The 15,584-nt window shown below is 35.3% G+C and overlaps 1 protein-coding gene across 5 annotated transcripts in view; it reads left to right on the top strand.

The window, feature by feature from the left end:
* Nucleotides 1–15,584, top strand: part of PHF14 (PHD finger protein 14) — a 186,945-nt gene that overhangs the window by 108,360 nt on the left and 63,001 nt on the right. The window contains exon 17 of one of the 5 annotated variants that reach the window (XM_062178173.1): nucleotides 12,843–13,094. The exons of the other annotated variants lie outside the window; for them this stretch is intronic. Within the exon in view, the coding sequence (XP_062034157.1) occupies nucleotides 12,843–12,855 (13 nt within the window). The 3' untranslated portion in view covers nucleotides 12,856–13,094. Of the gene's footprint in view, nucleotides 1–12,842; nucleotides 13,095–15,584 lie in introns of those variants that run through there. 5 annotated transcript variants of the gene reach the window in all.

Below are 15,584 nucleotides of genomic sequence, written 5' to 3'. Positions count from 1 at the left end.
CTAAAAGTTAGGATAGGAATGTGCAGGAAGAGTGACCAAGCACTGAATTCTGTAATAGGAATCTTTGTTTTAAAAATAAATTAAAATATTTCCAAAATGCGGCTTTTCCTCTTTGTGCATGTTGTGTTTAACTGTGATACACACAGTCATTTAGCTCTGCTGTCAAATACGATATTTGTTTTTTTAATTTTTTTTCCTCCATTGTCCCCCTCTTGTTTTTTTCTTCCAAGTAACCTTGATCATAAATGGTAGGGTAATCAATCAGGAAAATTTTGTTTTAGTGACTATATGTGTAACTCTCATAGTGCCCTACATTGATTATCACTTTTGGTGTGTGTTACTAGATCTGATTATACTAGTACAATGAAATAAAATATGAATAGCCTCAGTGATCTAAAAGATAAATGCCTGTGAACTGTGAGAGAATACATTTCTATTACAAATGAATGTCATAAAGTTGTCTACGTAGCATTAGTAGAAAGCTTACTTGCACCTATAAAAACAAGCCAAGTGTGGTTGTGTAGTTAGAGAAAGTAACCCATCAAAGTATAATTTGTTGTAATACTTTTGCAGCATTAGATTTAGTTTTAGATGTGGAGTACCTGGGTATCAGCCCTGTCACACAGTTAGTTAAAAACAAAGAAAAAAAAAAACTTGAGAATTTATTTTGCATATGCATATTTGTTTGCATGTCACTTTTTTGAAAAATGTATCATAGAGTGAAAACACTTAATTTGATTTTATTCTCCCATAGGAGAAAAAAATTATAGGAACATTCATCAAAGTTGTAATTTCAATTAAGAAAAAGGAAATATAACCTGGAATTTTTCAATTAATGTGCCATCATTAGTTTCTTTTCACCCAACTGAATGACTTTTTCAGTAGGAGACTTTATTGCTTTTCATGAACTCTGTAAGTGTAGATTATATTTAGTTTTTTAACAAATACTAGCTTTGCTGCTCTTTCTCCCAAGTGTCTCAAAATAGCAAATTTTACACTTCGTTCAGCAATTCTTTGTCTTCACTCCATCTTATTTAATTCCTTGAAAACACTGTTGATCAAAAGAACTAATTAGTACAATATGTAGTGTGGATGTATATGCTTATTCTTTCAACTAAAATTCCTGAAGGGCTTTGTTAGTGTCATGATTGAAGTGTTCCCTATTGAGCGAATACATTAGAGGACTGTCAAGCACAAAGTCTAGGATTTTGAGTTTATAAGGAATTTCTAAAAGGTTGGGCTATGTACTTTTATTCGTTGATCTCATTTAATAAGAAGTTGTCATTACATATTCCATTTGCTGATGGTGCACTAACAGCAATGAAGATAATGCCTAAGAGACTATTGTCATTCCCAGAGTGCTGCTAGTGATTTGATCCAAGGTGATAGCAGAAAATATAAAAGATGTACTTGTCATAAATTTATTACTGTGGTTTAGAAAATGACACAAGCATATGAAAGTTAATAGCACCCTCATACCCAGGTATGAAAATTAAAGTGGTGTAACTTCTCTGGAGGGTAATTAGCAATAAAGTCAAGGACATTAAGCATGACAGTAATGTTTGTAAAGTAACAACACTTATAGGAATCTTTCCAGAAGGAACAGAAATTAGCTCAAGTTTTATGTATGAATCTTCTTAATAGTAGTCAATATAATAATGAGAAGTATATGGAATCAGCATAAATACCTAGGAATAGGGAATGATTAAATGAATTACAATATATTATACATTCTTTTCCTCTTTTTGACCACTCATGTACTTATTATAAAAAGATTATTTAAGCTGTCTGAAAACCTTCATGTAAGTTTATGTTAAAAAATACCATTTTTATGACCCTGATCTTAATTTTTTAATAAAATAATTATTTTTATTTCAACCTCCTTTGTATATTTATAATTTTTGATAATGACTATATCTTATTTTTATAACCAGAAAAGAAGGTTTGAAAAAATTAATAAGCATACATAGATTTCTGATAGGAGACTTTGAGTGTCAGAAAAGTAGGCATATCAGATTTGGGAAATCAAGAGTATGACTGAACCCAAATCTCTTGTAAATGTGCCTTGGGAAAAAAAATGCTACATAAGTAAGATATGAAAGGGTACTTCATAAGATGCTATTTTTTATAAACATTACTGTTTGCTAAAAAGGTAGTAAAAATAATTATAGAGCTGGAACTAGAAAATACAACACACCACATTCTAAAGCAAAATTAATGGTAAAACATGTTTCAGCATATGCTCATATATTATTAAACTGATTTTTAAAGCATCAAATGTTTTCTTCTTTCTTCCTGTGAACATGCCCCTTTGAGGAAACAAAATTAGTTTAATGTACAGTACTTCTCCTTCATCCACAATTTCAATTATCTGTGATCAGTCATGGTCTGAAAATGTTAAATGGAAAACTCCAGAAATAATACATTTTAAATTGCCTGCTGTTCTGATTAATATGACATGATCTCATAGTTTACTAATTTTGGGCCATGCAGGATGTGGTTCATCTCTTTGTCTAGTGTATCCATGCTGTTTACACTCCCAGCTCAGCTGTCATAGTGCTTGTGTTCAAGAAACTATTACTGTATTCAGTGAAGACTTCAGAGTACAAGAGTAGTAATATAAAGGAGGTGGCACATGGCATAAAACATGGAAAGACAGAATAGGTGTGATGGTATGTGGAAGTGCTGCAGGGCATATAAGAAAACATATTATATTGGATTTGGTGCTGTCTTGTAGTTTCAGGCATCCACAGGGTGTCTTGAAATGTGTTGCTTGGAGGCCAGCGCCGCAGCTCAATAGACTAATCCTCCGTCTTGCGGCGCCGGCACCCCTGGTTCTAGTCTCGGTCGGGGCGCCGGATTCTGCCCGGGTTGCCCCTCTTCTTTTTTTTTTTTTTTTTTTAATTGTTGGCAGGCAAAGTGGACAGTGAGAGAGAGACAGACAGAAAGTTCTTCCTTTTGCCATTGGTTCACCCTCCAATGGCCGCTGCGGTAGCGTGCTGTGGCTGGCGCACCGCGCTGATCCGAAGGCAGGAGCCAGGTGCTTCTCCTGGTCTCCCATGGGGTGCAGGGCCCAAGGACTTGGGCCATCCTCCACTGCACTCCCTGGCCACAGCAGAGAGCTACCGGTTGCCCCTCTTCTAGGCCAGCTCTCTGCTGTGGCCAGGGAGTGCAGAGAAGGATAGAACAAGTCCTTGGGCCCTGCACCCCATGGGAGACCAGGAGAAGCACCTGGCTCCTGCCTTCGGATCAGTGCGGTTCGCCGGTCGCAGCGTGCCGGCCGCGGTGGCCATTGGAGGGTGAACCAATGGCACAAGTAAGACCTTTCTTTCTGTCTCTCTCTCTCACTGTCCACTCTGCCTGTCAAAATAATAATAATAATAATAATAATAATAATAATAATAATAATAAAAGAAAGAAATGTGTTGCTTGGAGATGAGAGGGGGACTGCTGTGTATCCATCCATGTATATTTCCTCTTACATACAAAATACTCAGGGACTATGTGCTGGCCTCCTCACCCTCTTTCAGTTAAAGCTGTAAAGGCTTTTACTCTGACTTTTTTTTTTAACTTGAAAATACATAGTGGACTTTTTGTGCAGTAAGTGTACCAGTAAACGATTTGTGAAGTATCTACAAAATAGACTGAGCCCAAAACTACTGCAGTGTCTCCTTGTTGATGAAAATTTATTTTTTCGAGTTTAATTTTTATCTCAAGGTAATATCCCAAAGTATATGCATATCTCACGTTTTAATGGATAATAATATTTCATTTCTCACTGGACATGAATGATGATATGATTGAAGAGATTTTTATCAGTCTAATGGGTTTGGAAAATAGCATTTTGATTGTATTTTGTAACTATGAAGTTTAGTGTTCATATATTGATTAGCCATTTGATTTATCTGTGAATTGATTTTCCATATCCTCTGCTTCTTTATTTGTTGCAAATTTTTTTCTTTTTAACAAATGAATTTTTCATGTCTTTGTGTAAGTTGTAAATATTTTCTTTCAGCTTGTTAGTTTTTTTTGTTTGTTTGCTCTTTTGACTTTCTTTGCTAACAATATGTTTTGCCAAATTGAAATTCAAATTTTATATGTGGTATTTATATCTAAAAAACAAAAACTAATCCAGTGTTATTATGAAATAGCCAACTGACATCTAACACATTGCTTGGGCAGAAAGTACATATTATCTATGTACAGTTTTTCTTAGCTAGTTTAATAGAACTGCTTGTTTAAAAATAATTTTTAATTATGTATCTATAATACAAAAATACTCTTTTACTTTCCTGTAAGTTATACTCTTCTGTTGATTTAAAAGCTGTAAATTTAAAGGAAATTGTGTTTTCAGAAGATTCTATTTGTTAATTTCAAATGTCAGAATTGCTGATTTTATTGAGTATTTTTATAATTTTTGTTTATTCATTCTTTAATTTATTTCAAAGGCAGAGAGAGAGAAATCTCCCATCTGTTGGTTCACTATCCAAATACTCGCAACTGCCAGGAGTAGGCCAGGTTGAGGCTGGAGGTCAATCTGGATCTCACAGGTGGGTGGCAGAGACCTAAGCCATCACCTGTTATCTTCACTTTAGTGGGAAACTGGAATCCAGAGTGGGGCCAAGACTTGAACTCTGAAACTTATGGGATGTAGGTGGCACAAGCAGAGTCTTATCCACTATGCCAAATGCCCACCCTAGAAGTGCTAAATTTTAAATATGTTGAAGTGGGTCTGGCACTGTGGCGCAGTAGGTTAATCTACTCCCATTGTGGCACTGACACCTCATATGGGCACTGGTTCTAGTCCAGGCTGCTCCTCTTCTGATCCGGCTCTCTGCTATGGTCTGGGAAAGCAGTGGAGGATGGCCCAAGTGCTTGAGCCCCTGCACCCAAACAGGAGACCCTGAGGAAGCTCCTGGCTTCGAATCGGCACAGTTCTGGCTGTTGCAGCCACTTGGGGAATGAACCAGCAGATAGGGGGCCTTTCTCTCTGTCTCTCCTCTTACTATCTATGACTCTGCTTCTCAAATAAATAAATAAAAATCTTTTAAAAAATATGCTGAAGCTACTTGTTGATGTTACAACTTTTTGTATAATGTTTTGGTCATTGAAATATTGGATACATATTTGATGATTTCAAAGGCAAAAGTTATTGTTTCCCTTGTAGAAGATACTGGTCAACTTTTAATTGCTAAGTGCAGTGACCTTTATATATTCTAAATACTCACTCTGTTTGGCCTCATTTTGGCATTTAACATTGGCAACCAACCTTCATCTTTAAAACTGTCTTTTCTTGCTGTATGTGTGTGTGTTTTTTTTCAGTGCAATTCGTTATCTAGTTCTTATCAGTAGCAAAGCATAGTGGTTAAAAAAAAGATATAATGGTTGAATGCTTGAATTTTAGAGCCAAGTTTTTTAAATTACCTCATTACCTATTAGTTGTGCCTTTGAGCTAATTATGTTATCTCAGTCCTTGAATATCCTAATCTATAAACTGGACATATATTCCTACTTGTAATTGTTTTGGTGATTAAATGAATGTGTGTGTGTATACAAGTAAATTATTTATATATAACATATATAAATGACTTATGAATACATTAACACATGTATGTGTATGCAAAGTATGTATTCCTTATGCACCTTCAACTACTCTGTCCTGGTAATAACCAATGTCTTCTGCAGTTTAAATATATCTAGCTTCTATCCAGTTGTCTTAATAAAACATGAGTTCTTTCCTGTTATACTTCAGTTTGTCCAGAAGCTTCCCATTTCTTGAAATATAAATCCAGATGTTATAAAATGGCTTATAGACCCTCCAAACCTGGTCTCTCTCTTTTGTCTTCATTTCCAGCTGCTCACAGCTTCACAGCTACTCACAGATTTATATAGAGATCTTTGCATGCTAGTTCTCCTTCTTAGAATTGTCCTGTTACATGTATACCATCTTGCTTTTATTTTATAATTTAAAGTAACATAAATCTGAAATAATCTTGCGTATCTGAAATAAGTTTCCCTTTTTCATTGAGTTACAGACTTACCATCCCTTATACTTAGTACATATGTCTTGGTCTGTCCATGATTTTTTAAATAAAAGATTTGTTTATTTATTTGAAAGTCAGAGTTATAGGAAAAGGGAGAAACAAGAACAGTGATCTTCCATCCACTGATTCACTCCCCAGATGGCTTCATCCAGGTCTCCCATATGGGTGTCACGTGCCCAAACATATTGACCATCTGCTGCTGCTTTCTCCAGGCCATTAGCAGGAGCTGGATCAGAAGTGAATTACTTGGGACAGGAGCCGGTGCCCATATGGGATGCTGGCATCTTGGGTGGTAGATTTATCTGCTACCTCACAACACCAGCCTCAGTCCATTATTGTTAGTGTGTAAGCTCCATATCTTAATAGTAAAACTAATTAACATACCAGTCCCAAGCTAGTGCTTATCTCATATTATGCCTCAGTACATATCCCAAGACAAGAATAAATCTGTGTGTTAATTAAAATGATATTTAATATTTTAAGAGGTATGTTCATCAGATGTTAATGGGAACTTGTCTTAGCTATGTTATTTTTATTTGCAAAACATTTTTTTCTAAGATTTAAAAGCAAAATTTATTAGCGTCTGAGACCTCCAGCCAGAGTGGCATAGAGTGGGGCTCCAAGAGAGGCAAAACCTAAAGGGGCTGGTGGTAGTGGGCTTTTTAAGCATAATTTTGGAAGAAAAAAAAAAAAACTTGACAATCAGATTGACATTCAGTTACAAGGCAGGGACAAAACCCATCAAAAGACTTGATCTGCAACCTTTTACCCTGTCTGGGTTGCTCATGATAAAACAAAAGAGCCATCAAAGGGCAGAAGGGCAGGATACCTAATTTGTTTTACAGTAAACTGAGAGCTCAGAAGGGTGGAGTCACCACTCCCTTTCTAGTCTCATGATAAGACTGGAGATTCCTAAGGAGGTAAGGCAGACACTTATGATCTTGCTAAAGATAACTTTTAGAGAAGAAAGCGTTTTTGCACCCTAAATTTCCACTGGGACCAGCCTGACTGCCTATTAACCCATCTCACTCCTCACATTCCCTCCCCCAGAAGAATGGACTCTAACTTCTGTGAGGGGAGCTGGGCGATGACCGCTCTGGCTGCTTTATGCTGAAAAGGGGCATTGTTGGGATTGGCAGGTTCCAGCGGGAGATGGCCTCTCGAGGGTGACACAGTGCCAGCTGGCAAAAACTGCTTCCGTGTGAGATTTCATGTGCATAGTCATCTAGAATTTCACTGTTTCAAATCTGGAGAAAGTTTCAATACAGCCTAATACAAAGGACAGAATCCTTATTAGAGGACCTAAGAAAAGTGCTGTCTAACCCACTAGCAAGGTTTTCCATTGAAAAGCAAATAGAAACTGACAGAAGGGGCTTGGTAATAATCAGGTGGGCTTTAAGGCCTGGCCAGATATGCGGCCCGACCTATCTTTCTCTTCAGATGGGGTGTCGGAAAGAACATCCTAAGGGAGCTGTGAACCTCCTTAGGGAAGGCGCCCTGTTGACTCCCATTACCTTGCTGGCCTGGGAGAAGAGCTGGCCTGAATAGAAGGCAGGTGGCATCTCTAAAAGATTTACAATTCTGCCTGCAATATTACTCTTGGCCAACCCCTCAACAGTGGTGGTTTCTTTGGAAGCTGGGCTGAGTGAAAGGTTTTGTTTTTGTTTTTTTTTTTCAGCTTAGGCAAAACATTTTTTTAAAGATTATTTATTTATTTGAGAGGAAGAGTTACAGAGAGAGGAGGAGACAGAAAGTTCTTCCATCCACTGGTATACTCCCCAAATGGCCACAATGGCCAGAGCTGAGCAGAGCCAAAGCCAGCAGCCAGGAACTTCTTCTGGGTCTCCCATGTGGGTGCAGCGGCCCAAACACTTGGGCCATCTTCCACTGCTTTCCCAGGCTGTAAGCAGAGAGCTGTATCTGAAGAGGAGCAGTTAGGGCAGGACCCATGCTGTCTGAAAAGAAGATCATGATCCTGCATAATTGCTGCTTATCAATAACTACCATCAAATGTATTGACATTCATTTTTATACTAAAGTTTTGAATGTTCATGAAGACCTGAAAATTCCAATACTTGAGAAATGGAGTTGGTTATCTTTTTCTAGTCATGTGTAGATATTCCATATAGCAGGTTGCTTTTTGACCTTTTAATATATCATAAAGACTCTGCTGCAGTGTCTCTAAGAGACAAATTAAATGACAGACTTGAAAAATGGACCTTACCACTAAGCATGTTTAAATATATGGGTTTTTCTTAAAACTATTGAAAAGGAATCAAGATGAGCCTCCCACAAATTAGACATAGTGGTTAATGGGAAGCTGCTAAGGAAACAAAGTTGGTTTTTGAGCCCATAAGTTTCCACTGGAGTTTTCCTCCAAGGATTTCTGGGAATTTTGACTTTTCACCCTACTACTGCAAAAAACCTCATCTTTAGATTATTTTAGCTAATCCAGTAGATTTCATCTTGGTGTCTGTCTGTTTCATTGATGGTATTTTGTTCCAACAGTAGTAAGTAGTCCAGGAACTTTGTAACCTATTTTATTTATATTATCACATTACAGCTATGGAGAATTGCTTTGACACCTAGAACAAATCACATTTTATAAGTAAAAGCTGATGTTGGTAGATTCAAAGTGACTATTCCTAAGAAGGGACCTGGAACCAAATCTACCACAGGTATCCATAGCTGAATCTCCTTTTTCTTTTTTTCTTCTTTTCTTCTCTTCTCTTCTCTTTTCTTCTCCTCCTCCTCCCCCTCCCCCTCTCTTCTCTCCTCTCTTCTCTTCTCTTCTCTTCTTTTCTCTTCTCTTCTCCTTTCTCTTTTCTCTTTTCTCTTTTCCCTTCCCCCTTCCCTTCCCTTCCCTTCCTTTTCCTTTTCCTTTTCCTTTTCCTTTCCTTTCCTTTCCTTTCTTTTTTTTTTTTTTTTTTTTGAGGTTTATGCATTTATTTAAAAGGCAGAATTAGAAAGAGAAAACTTCTACCTGCTGGTTCACAACTCAGATGGCCGCAACGGCCTGGGCTGAGCCAGGCTGAAGCTAGGAGGCTAGTGCTCCATTTAGGTCTCCCATGTATCTTCTGCTGCTTTCACAGGTGCATTAACAGGGAGCTGGACAGAGTTGGTGCCCAGTGGGATGCCAGTGTTGCAAGTGGCAACTTAACCTCTTGCGCTACAATGCTGGCCCTTGAATCTCCTTATTCTAAATTGCTAGTTGGGATGATCATTATGCAGCTAATTTTTTTGTGGATTAGAAACTCAATTTGGGAGATTGAACTACTCAAAAACATCTCACATTTGAACCTCTTCAGCATTATCTCTACCATGTTCTGACCAACTGTTGTTTGAATACTTTTCCTTATCAAAGATACACAGTTAATGATAGAGTTAGAATGAAGTCTAGCTCCATTCTCATTAGAAAATTCATCTTCTGTTTAGAATCTCAAAGTTTGTTGTTTTTACCCCTTACATCTAGCTCAGGAACTGGTTCAGTAATCATTGCAAGGAATAAGAGTCGATGAAGTACACACCCAAATCATGGCATGTTTGTCTCATCTTTTTGTTTCATCTTCTTTTTGTCTTCTCCTTCATCTTTCCCTACCCCAAGATATGAAAATGTCCATGATTTTAAAATGAAGTTCTTGACATTTAAATTTAACTTTAATTTTCAAAGGTGATGTAGGTGAGTGGAGGAGGAATCTATGTTAATATGTACCTCACTTGAACAGTTTTAGTTCTAAGAAATAAAGTATATTAGTTTAAGAAAAATTAAAATATAGTAAGTAAAAATATATTTTTCTTTTGGAAATTGTGTTTGTAAAACTATATACAAAAATATTAAAAACAAAATTTCAATCATGTATAATCTTATAGCATCTTAATGTCTGATTTTGTCATGTAACTAAGATGGTTAGATGATTTTGTTGGACATGCGGGCAAGGCTAACCTGTCTTACACATTTATTGTTTACCATATTACACTCTGTTACTTCAAAATCTACAGTGAACCACTGAACTTTTAAGTAATTAGGATTCATAAATATTTTTATTATGTTATCAGTGTTTAAACTTTTAAATTCTTTTTTATTAGTTTAAATAAGTGAGTAGAGATTAGTAATCTATATTTAAAGAAAACAGAAGCCTGCATATGGTATACATTACATAGTGAAGTGTGGTATTTCTGTTGTATGCAAATTTAGTATAGTAAACATCATAATTTGGAGCACATATAGCAATAAAACATTTCTCATTTCGTTTTCAGTAAGATTTATTTTTGCACTGCTTTGTTTATTTTCCATTGTAATGTATTAATAATATTAACTTATACAAGGGAATAATTATTACAGACATTGATAAATCTTTTGAAAAGACTGAGACTCTAGTACTATACACAGTTCCACAATTTGCTGCTAGCTAACTTTCTGGCCTTGGATCATATCATCTCTGATTTTTTCATCTGTAAAATTAGGGCATTTACCTTATTTTTTTTTTTCAACTCAATAGAGATTCCAAATAGACAGTAGACAGTTCTGAAATGAGCTTGAGTACAAAGTTTGGAGTTGATAATAGATTTTTATAGGTAGGCAAAAATATGTAGAATATAGGGAGAATATGTAAAAATCTTGTTTTTTGGCATTTGTAATTGTTTGGCCCATGAATTATGTTAATGGTATTTGCTTGCTATGTCCCAGACTCTCTTCTCTGCTCTCATTTGTCTACAAAATATTCACACCTCCATTTTAGAGATGAAATAACTAAAATACAAAGATACTGAATAATGTGAAATAAATTTTTTCCAATTATATGTTGATTATATTATGTAATTAAGTATTAGGGAGTAATTTCTTTTCTTCCAAATGTATGCTACAGTAGTGCTTGGTAAATCTACTGATCTCCATGTTAGTTGCCAATGTTTATGGCGAGCTTGTATGTGCCAGTCCATGTAATACTATTTTCCATATTTTATCTCATTTAGTACTTACAAGTTTATAAGATTGATGTTGGTTTTATCCCTTTTTTAAGGGTGAGGGAACTGAGAGTTACTTGCTCACGATCACACTCCTAGAAGGTGGTGGAATTGGAAATTGAATCTAGACAATCTTGACTGTATAGCTCATGCACTAATCATTAGGTGTACTGCCTCCCCACACTACGCTGCCTTACATATGTGACTTTGTTGGGGCAAGGGAGTAGATACTTCCTCCTATCAGGCAATTTCTGCTATACAGGATGCAGAATATATTGATAGTCACTGGCACATGCATAGTGAAGGCCTTTGAAAATAGCTAATTACTTTTTTCTACATTAATTTTAAAATAGGCTTACTAGATACATATGGAAAAAATTCAAAGCCAAAACTTGATCTTTGATTTATGATACTGCACAATATTTTGTCTTGGGAAGATAGAAGCCAAGACAAGCCACATTGCTTATTCTGACAACAAGGGAGACACAGAATATTAAATGAGATTCAGAGTGGAAGAATATTAATGACAACTCTTTAAATTTTTAAAAATTAACCTATACATTATATTTTAATTGAGATTTTAAAGTAGATTTCCATGACATTTAATGTATCTATATTTGAAGGCATATAAAAGCTATATCTAAATATATCTTCTCAGTTTTCTGCTTGTCTCCATTATTTGTGCATGTCATTAAGACTTGGTTGCACTTCTTATATAAATAATGTGGTTGCTTCCTCTTGCATTATGCTTTTCCCATAGTGCTTAACCTGTACATAAAACATTTCTCAGAATACCAAATTGAGAATGTCCTCAAAGCTCTTTAGAGACTGATGCCCGTGTGACCTTACTATTAAACAAGGGAGTCAACTCTTTCTGTTATTTCTTATATGTTGGTAAATACCTCATTTCTCTGAAAACTCTATTTTCCATTTTATTCTTTTTTCCTGTACAATTTGCTTTTGCTTTCTTTGGAGATTATGCAGTTTTGCATGGTAGCTCTCTTCAGTAGTGCTCTATTTGTCTGTGTGCCACTTTTCACTTTCTTTTTCTCAAAGGAACTTAGAAGCATTTAAACACATCTCTCTAATAGGTAAATGTAAAAAATGAGCCTTTTCTATGATGTGTGACTACTTGCCAGTTTTACCTCATCTACCAGTTCTAAATATTTGAAGGAAGTAATAAATTTTTATGTTTACTGCTGTGAAAAAATGTTATTTCTAATCAATAAACTCCTAAAATTTCTCCTCTGAAAATACAAAGGCAAATAATTGAAGCAAAACAGTTATGATACAGTATCTTTGCAATGGAAGGTAGTCTAGGCACAATAATAAGAATCATTTGAGAATTCCTCCCTGAGACTCTTTTTATTAACCAACCCTTTAACATTATTTATGATTATGTTTGCTGCTTTTTATCATAGTCATATGCTTTCTGAATTGTTAAATTACCTTATTTGATGGAAAACAGTAGCAAACTGCTATGTTTAAGAACACTTCTTGACCAATTATGTTTCCCTTTATAAATACAAGCTCTTCATCATTTATATATACAAATATATTTAAATATAAAAATGTATTTTAGTAAGATTTGACAACCAGAAATAATAATAATAATACAAGAGGAGGCAACTGTTTCAAATGATAAAATAGTTCCATTTTATATAAATAAGAAGCTACACAAGATCATGGCATTTAGTTTTAGTGTATCTTTCTCTTTGGACCAGATCATGTTGTTTGAATCTACTGTAGTATTGTTAGTATGTTTCATAAGACATAGTGCAGAGCTGCTATGATCTTTAAATGTTAATGTTCTTTTCTTATCACTTTACTGTGTAGATACCCTTCATGAGACCCAACTCTGCCACAGCTCATCCTCGGAGGCAATCCTGGAAACCTCTTTTATAAGTGATTTTTAAAATGTGGATAAAACTCTCAATAGAGTACATAAAGTAAAGGAGAACAGCTATCTTGTCCTTTCCATAAGCTTATCACTGCAAAAGTTGCCTTTGCTTGTCAGGTTTGGATAGAATGTAATTGATTGGTTTGTTATTTGGTCTGACAAGGCAGTTAATTTGCCTGTGTGGAATTTTTTAATCTTTTTTCCTTTTTTTTTTTTTTGCACTAATCAGAAATATTTGATATGTGCATTGTTGAAAAATACTGGGAAAATGTCTTGTCAGAATTGTCCTACTAAGTAATGTCTTTCCCTCTTGCTTCGTTGGCAAACAATGATATACAGTGTTTGGACTTATTGAAGAGTGAGTTATGGAAGGAAGCCCTAATTTGTGACTCCTGTTGTTGAACAATATTAATAGAAAACAGGAAAGACAATGCATTCCATTTGTCTGCTAATCTATTTCATCCAACAATACATATATATGAAATGCTACATTGTGAAACAACTATTCTTAATATACATGCCATTCCTATTTATAATATTCAGCAAAAGTGAAAGACTTGTGAAACATATGACAGTCTGTTTTTGACTCAATCTTAGTATGAAAGCACTAATATTATTAGCATGAAATTTTTACAACTTCAGATTTTAAGCTCATGAGTAAAAATATATATGTATGTTTACTTCTAGGTAATTTTTAGTAAGAACCAAATTTATTCAGTCCTCATTGTTTTAATATGAACTTTCTGTGTTCAGCATAAATACATTTTCTCGAACTTAAATATGACATTATGAAATACAGAGGGAGATACAAAACTTATTGACTATCCAACCTTCCAACTGAAAGATCTTCAACAGCATCTGTATCTTTCCAGAGTTTTACAGAATTAAAATTTGATCTTCAAGCTTAAATGATCCAGTTTTCAGTCAACGGCAGGAATGTGTTGAATATTCCATCACTGGATCTTGAACTGATTTAGAAGAGACTCTTTCTTGAAATTGAAATGCATATATACATGTAAATTGTCAATCATTTCTTGGACTTTCCTGACTTACAAATGTGGTTTTGAACCTTTTTTCCAGGTATAGTGGTAACTGAAAATAGTTTAAAGTTTAATAATAGAGTAAGCAATGTTAGCAAGTTATGAAGTTGCTGTATTTTAGTAATCTATAGTTATAGTAGTAACCATATGATTGGATAAGATTGTTTAACAGTAGCAAAATATGAACAAAATTACATATAAATAATTTAACATATAGAGACAGCGTAACATTGGAAGAAACATTAATCTTTAGCAAAACCAGTAGGCTATCTTTTCCTTAAGAATAAGGACTTTATTACTACGTAAGCTTAAGTGAAAGCTGGTAATTGTTACTGTTGCTAAACTCCAGCTGATTTTAAGAAAAATGACAGATTACCATTTTTGAATAAAATATGTGAATACCTTAGGTCCTGACCCTCTTTTAATATATGGTGCAAAATTACTACTGGTCATTTCATTTTAGCCTTTTTGAGAACAGTTAGGTAGGCCTTGTGATTTGGATGTCATTCTGAATTAAAACCCTTTTTACCTTGATTCCAATTAGATACTATGTTACCATCATTCTAGATCTTGATGTTTTTATTAGCAGAAGTGTTTATTCCATATTTGGTGCTGTCCCTAACAATCTTTGTGATTTTTACATAACTAGTATAAAACACATAATTCATAAGATGATGGGGCCTGCCAAAGTGTGGTTACAGTTGAAGAACATTATTATTATTTATTTGAGAGTTAGAGTTACAGACAGTGAGAGGGAGAGACAGAGAGAAAGCTCTTCCATCCGCCAGTTCACTCCCCAAATGGCCACTACGGCCGAAACTGAGCTGATCCAAAGCCAGCAGCTAGGATCTTCTTCTGGGACTCCCATATGGATTCAGGAGTCCAACCACTTGGGCCATCTTCCACTGCTTTCCCAGGGCATAAGCAGAGAGCTGGATACAAAGAGGTGTAGCTGGAAGATAAACTGGCTCCTGTATGAGATGCCAGCACCACTGGCGGTCACTTAACCTATTATGCCACAGTGCCGACCCCAGAGTTGAAGAACTTTAGGAGGGACTAGAATAATACACTTTCTCCTAATAATCTACACGCTTTTATATTTCCACTGTATAAAATTAGCTCATGTTTATAGTTGGTCCATTTACTACTTGAAAGAAATTAATGTGTATCTGAGAAAACATGTACTAAATAGTTTTTATCTTACAGATACATATAATAGAAAATAGTGTAACAGTTAAATGATGAGTATTTATCACACAGTAAGGAAAGGGAAAAAAAAAACACTAAAATTTCAGGAAGGAAATTAAATGTCCTTGAAATACAAGGTGAATGACATAGTATAAATAGTAGTAGTTCTCAGATGTAATCATCACAATCACAGCAAGGATTTCTTAAAAACACAGGTGGTTGCCCCAGTCCTTCTCTACCTTACTCCTCCCCCAGTGGGAATTTCTGGTCCAGTATGTCTGGATGAGATCTGAAAATTTGCATCTCTTAACAAGTTCTCAGGTGATGCTGATGCTGCTGGTCTGGGATACCACTTTGAGAAACAGTCATATATAGTATTTAAATATATATATATATATTTGTTGTGCGTGGCATTGATTGATAAAGGAATGTGATTTTCATTTCCTTAAA

This window comes from Lepus europaeus, chromosome 20 (assembly GCF_033115175.1).
Source record: "Lepus europaeus isolate LE1 chromosome 20, mLepTim1.pri, whole genome shotgun sequence".
In the NCBI taxonomy this organism is placed as follows: domain Eukaryota; kingdom Metazoa; phylum Chordata; class Mammalia; order Lagomorpha; family Leporidae; genus Lepus; species Lepus europaeus.
The sequence above is the reverse complement of the archived record's forward strand: the minus strand, read 5'-3'. Positions and strand labels throughout refer to the sequence as shown.